The sequence below is a fragment of the Dermatophagoides farinae genome, chromosome 4 (assembly GCF_024713945.1).
Source record: "Dermatophagoides farinae isolate YC_2012a chromosome 4, ASM2471394v1, whole genome shotgun sequence".
Taxonomy (NCBI): Eukaryota; Metazoa; Arthropoda; class Arachnida; order Sarcoptiformes; family Pyroglyphidae; genus Dermatophagoides; species Dermatophagoides farinae.
Window position 1 is genome coordinate 1,891,280 of NC_134680.1, and position 6,218 is coordinate 1,897,497.

General features: G+C 31.2%; 1 protein-coding gene across 2 annotated transcripts; it reads left to right on the top strand.

Moving 5' to 3' along the window:
* Positions 1–2,001: 2,001 nt before the first annotated feature.
* LOC124491111 (adipocyte plasma membrane-associated protein) lies at positions 2,002–3,807 on the top strand. Of its 2 annotated transcripts, none has more exons than XM_047053725.2 (2): positions 2,002–2,427; positions 2,505–3,807. In XM_047053725.2, exon 2 carries the CDS (start codon positions 2,512–2,514, stop codon positions 3,784–3,786), a length of 1,275 nt encoding a protein of 424 aa, XP_046909681.1. In that variant the 5' UTR covers positions 2,002–2,427; positions 2,505–2,511; the 3' UTR covers positions 3,787–3,807. The 2 variants fall into 2 exon arrangements, with proteins under 2 accessions (XP_046909681.1, XP_046909680.1); XM_047053724.2 differs by having other exon boundaries at positions 2,117–2,435.
* Positions 3,808–6,218: the final 2,411 nt, after the last annotated feature.

Genomic DNA, 6,218 nt, shown 5'->3' on the forward strand with positions numbered 1-6,218 from the left:
AAAAAAAAGACATTATCTGAACATTGTGTGAGAATCCTAGAAAAAAAATAAAAATGAAAGTTAGAATGCCTTCAAGGCATTGGTTTATTCTCTTTGGCAAATATCTATCTATTATTTGAATTCTGTATATTCTTCTTTGTTTGCATTTGGCCGTATTGTTGTCGTAGTTGTTGTTGTTGTTATTGTTTTTAGTTTGATAATGAACCAAACTAAGAAAAGAAAAACTTGTAACAAACTCCTACATCGTGTATTTGAAAGTTGTAACATATTTGAAATTCTGTTTTCAAAAAAATCCAAACATAAACATACAATGTATAATGACACATGATGACACGTTCACTTTTTTCTGGTTATTTGTTTCAACTCTCTCTCTCTTCCTTCCAACGATGACAATGGTAAACTTTTGAAAAAAGAAAATGAAACCAAATTTCAGCTTAACAATTAGTAGTATCCACCAACTTTGTTTAGTATGGATATAAAATAGTGTTGTTGTTTTTGTTGTTCAAAAGAGCAAAAGATCCAATTATCGAATCAATGTCATCATGAATGTCATTCATTTTAAATCAACTGGTCAAATGAATGAAGGCAGGGAAAGCCATGTATTCAGTTGGCTGGCAACAAAAAAAAATGGATGTTGATGGCACATATGGACAAGATGATTATTATTATGGCCTTTAATGGAACATAAACATATGGATAGTAAAGCTGTGCCACTATAATAAGGAATTATACTTGAACGACAATTAGCCAGAATTCTATGAAGAAATGAGTGACTACTGACACACATTGTTGGCGTATATTGAGCCAATAACAAACTGACCATCAATCAATCGATATGAATGACCTATTCATAGCCATTATTTCTACGATTCAACATCATTGATGTTTCGATTGTTTATTGTTCAGATTTAAGAGAATTTTGCATCGATTGGAATCAATCTCATGTTGTTGTTATTGTTGATGATGATGATGATGACGGGATAATCGAAAACAAATTGAATTAACAGCAAACGATAATGAACAATCGATCGACACGATGTTTTTGAATCAAAATCATCATCATGATTCATGAATCGATCGATCGATCAAGATAAATGAATGTTTTCCATTCGAATTCGATTGAATCTGATTTATACAAAACAATTAATTTCAATATTTCGATTGTTTTTATGTTGTTGGATATATGGTAAACATCAATGTCTACATTGTCTGATGCTACCGCTACCATTATCGTCATAATATGGAGACAATTGCTCTAATATTAAGCTATCTCAGTCTGAATGTTATCATCTAAGAAAAAGTATCAGAAAAAAAAGAAAACTTTATCTCGATCCGGATAGATTCATCATGATTAGAAAAAAAACCAACCACAAAAAACTATTATCAAACTTTAAATCTTTATAAAAGTTTTGATTAAAATCGATTACAATTAGGAAAGAACACACACCCACACACACATCTAGAAACCGAATAAAAATATACGTTTTCCAAAAAAAAAAAAAAAAAAAAAAAAAAAAAAGACAACGACGACGAATGAACAAGACAAAAAAAAATAATAATAATAAATTTCTGGAAAATTGAAACACGAGACAAATGTGGTATACATTAATTTTGTTCACATTGATAATCGAATCGTTAATGTACGTATGTATCGTGTGTGTGTGTGTGTGTGTGTGTGTATTTTGAACAAAATTTTTCATTCACTTACAATGGCTTTATATCCTGATAAATTTTATTTCATAGCTTTTATGTTTTATCAAAGTCGACAATACAACATACATATATCGTTATTTGGAAACCTATTTGGTTGTGCCTTTTACTATAGTGAAAATAATCATTATCCTATCCAATGTATCCTATATGTGGATGTTATTTGTCGTTTCAAATTGGTTGATGATAATAATAATATAATATATATATTGTAAACATTGTAATCATTAGCTGAACAACAGCCATTCGCCACCATTCGTCATCATTCATTTAGTGATGTATATGATTGGCGAGTACCCAAAAAAAAAAAAAAAAATAAAAATGATAGATTCAATTATCATACTATCAACGTAATAAATGTAAATGAAGCCTAGCAACCAACGATGAAGACGAAAAAGAAAATTATAAGACGTTTTTGATGAGTGAATCGATTTGGTCGTATCTAAAAGTAACACATTTCGGTCGATATGATGTGCAAAAAAGGAACCTTCAACAAAACGTTTTCTTTCTTTTTTTTTTGATTAAAATGTGACAGCGTTTGGTTGATTTTCGAATTCACTGACATAATCTATTTGAATTCATTCGTTTGTGGTTCCGAAAACGAAAGGGACAAATTTGTCATCATCATCATCATCAAAAGTAAATATAAAATACGGCCAACAATATTGAAGTTTAAATCACAAGGACGTGTCAATTAATTTCAACACACACACACAGGTGAATTGGTAATGAATATTGATTAATAATAACTTTATGCTAATCCGATGAAAAACTTTTATCATCAACAAATCCAGATCCATCATGGTAGTCAGATATTTGGCAAGCTTATTATTCAAATTAATTGTGATAGTAACGTTATTTGTAGCATTCATAATGTTCGTACCTGAATCCATAATGTTTGATATGAATACCGAAGCTATGAATGTTCCGTTACCGCCAACGCTTGATGATTATAAACCAACGTTACGTATGAAATATTTATCGATAGTGGCTTCTATTCCTGGTCCTGAATCGATTGGTTATCAAAATGGTCGAATGGTGACAGGTGCCATGGATGGTTTTCTCTATGAATTCAATCTGAACGATCCAACTACGGCTAAACGTTTGTTTAGTTTGGTCAATGAAAAGCAATTGGCCGCAAGTAATGGTACACGAATTTCACGGCCATTAGGAATGAAATTTGATTCCAAAAGTAATTTATGGATAGTGGAACCTTATTTTGGTGTTTACCGTGTTGCAAATGTTTTTACGTCATCGCCAATTATCGATCATGTGTTTGATATCGATCAGACAGGTCAACTTGGTGCTACAAGTCGCTTCTTAGACGATATTGCCGTCCAGGAGAAATCAACCGGCGGCCATATTCTTTACATTACAGATGTAAGCACTAAATATGCTCTTGAAGAATTTGTCAAAAGCGTTCTAGAACCGGACAGAACGGGAAGAATTTTACGTTACGATACTGATACCGGTAAGCTGGATGTCCTTGCTGATGGTCTAATATTTCCAAATGGTATCGAAATTCTTCCCAACAATAACTATGGTTTCCTCTTCTCGGACATTGGTTCGCGTTCCATTTGGAAATGTACATTTGAAAGCAATGAAAAACCTCGAATGACCAAAATTATCAGCCATATGGCATCCGAGACGGACAATCTTCGTCTAAGTGCGAATGGTCAAACGTTTTGGCTGGCCATGTTAAAACCTCGAAGCGAAGCCAATCCAGATTTGTCGGATATTTTGATGAAATATCCATCGATTAGACGGTTCATTGTGAGATCGGTTTATTTGCTTGGTGCAACATTAGAATTTTTCAATCAAATCATACCGCTCGAAGTGTTTGAGCATTTAGCCAACCTTTTTAAAACACTCAGAATACTTACTATTGTGGCCAAACCAGGCTGCTTGATGCTTGAAATTGATCAGAATGGTCAATTCCTCAATAGTTTTATCGATGACAAATGTACACAAATGACCGAAATACGTGAAATCCCATCCACTAATCCAGATGAACGTTTACTGTATTTAGGCTCATACAATAATCCTGAAGTACGAAAAATTATCCTTACTCGATAAGGAATCTATTCAGCATAATCTTATCCTTTTTTTTTGTTGTTTTCCATTTCGAATATAAATTCGTTAATAATCACAGAAAAAAAAGTGTGGAGACTAGTCTCCAAATTTGGAGGGAAAAATCTGCAAATTTGGAGACCTGACTCCAAAAATGAAGAGAAGTGGAGACTGGTCTCCATTATTGAAGAGTGATCGCCAAATTTGGAGACCAAAAACATCAAATTTGGAGACTGGTCTTCAATATTGAAGATTCGTCTTCAATGATTGATAAATTTCGATTGTTTTTCGATTGTTAGTTAAAAATTGTAAATTTAATTGGATTTTTACAAAAATAAATTCATAACTTAGAAGAAACAATTCACTAAAAATTGTTTTTCAATTGTTCGTTAAAAATTTTAAATTTAATTGGATTTTTACAAAGATATAACTTAGGAGAAACAATTCACTAAAACGATGATGATATCGATAATGATCAAGATGGTCATCCAATTCAACAATCAATGGCTACAAAAATGGCCATCATGAATCGTCAAGCCTGCTATAATGATTGATTCATCATCATCAATTCTTTTATAAAACGATTCACCAAATATGATGATAATTTCACCACAATTACAACATCATAATTTTCAACACCATTAACAACAACAACGGAATATTGTACATGTGCCACCAAGTTTTTTAATCTGTAATCAAACATCCATGAATGCAAATATTCCACCACCATCATATCATTGAGATAATCAAACTATTGAAGTTAACATGTCAGCAAAATCTGAATTGAACTCGAATTGAATAATCAAATATATGCAGATTGACAATAGTAGTAACGTTATTGTTTTTGAATTTAATTTTGTGACGAGAATATCATTCAACTTTGATTAAATTTTGTTGGTCATTATTTCGGTCGCATAAAAATCAAACATTTTTCAGAATTGATATATTTTTTTCACTGAGTACCATCTCATTCTGGTATTATTGGCAATGAATTGGCTGACCAATATATAAAAGATGCGACAAATTTTTCTTATTTTTCTTACAATCTTCGTCCAATTTCTTTGGCTTAATATCTTTTGAAAAATATCATGATTTATAATATAAGATGGATAATGAGTGAAGATGGCAAAGTTACTAAAAAAATTTTCCATCTGTATATGATCGTAAAATAATTCTTATTGATCTACATTTTGTATTCCCTCAGTTTTTATCGGGACAAGGAAAATTCAATGTTTACCTGCATATAATTGGTTATCGTTATAAGTCGTCTTGTTTTTGTGGTAATACTGGTCCAAGATTTGTTGCTGAACGAACTTTAATTGAAAATCAATGTTGTGTAAATCTACATAAAGAGAATTTATGTATTTGGCTATAATTCTTTAAATATGATTTTAAAAATTTATAATTTATTTTCTTCCCCCATCTTTGAGGTACAGGGGTTTTTATTGAATAAATAAATAAATAGCTCGACTTTGAATGAAATTAAGTCCATCAATCAATCAATCTGACAAATTGACACCAATTTATCAAACAGTGGTGAAAATTCTTTGGCTCAAATCACTAATCATCAACATGTGATAAAGGTCAATTTTTACGTTCCATTGAAATTACATCATAATTTTTTTCACCAATTATGTAGCTGATATGATAATATCTATCATATAAGTTGATTTTTTATTCATTTTTCATGCTAAATCTATGGCAAAAACAATGCATTCATTTTGCCGCCTAAAATTCTAAAGTCCAACTAATGAGCAACTGCGCATAGTCATATAGATGTAACTATTTTCAATGCAAATTCTGCGCGCTTCTTTTCCCCTTCTATTCCCATACAAATTTGAATTTGACCGTTGAAAAAATCGAACAAAACTCAACGATTGTCAAAGACGGTTGTCCTCATTCGACTTTGCGCTATGTTCGTGATCATGTCGTGGTATTTTTTTCATTTTTCTCTATTTTAATCTTCGTTTTTTGCAGTAAATTTTGGAACAAAGAATTTAATCGATTCAAGATTATCTTTGTTCAAAGTTATTGTGGTCTAAGATCAAAAATTGGCCACGAAATCGATGAAGATCGTTTGGTTTGGTCATCATGTAATCATGATTCAAGTTGGCGAACAAATCCAATTTTCGATGACTTTCAAATGTATTTATGACATTTTGTTTTTCATCAAATTGTATTCAATCAAATCCTTTTCAAGTTTTCTTTTTCAGAGTCCATTATACTTGATGTATAATAATTGGAATTCGGATTAATATATGAAAACATGGTCAATGAGGTAATTTACATTTTGCCTTAGATTGAAAATGCTAACAATTTTCCTTGTCTTTTGAAGCATAAAATTTTCATTGATGATCAATGATCATCATTAGACATAAAATTGGTGCCGTCTTTATAAAAACGATCATGGTAATGATGCCGAACATTGCAAATTTATT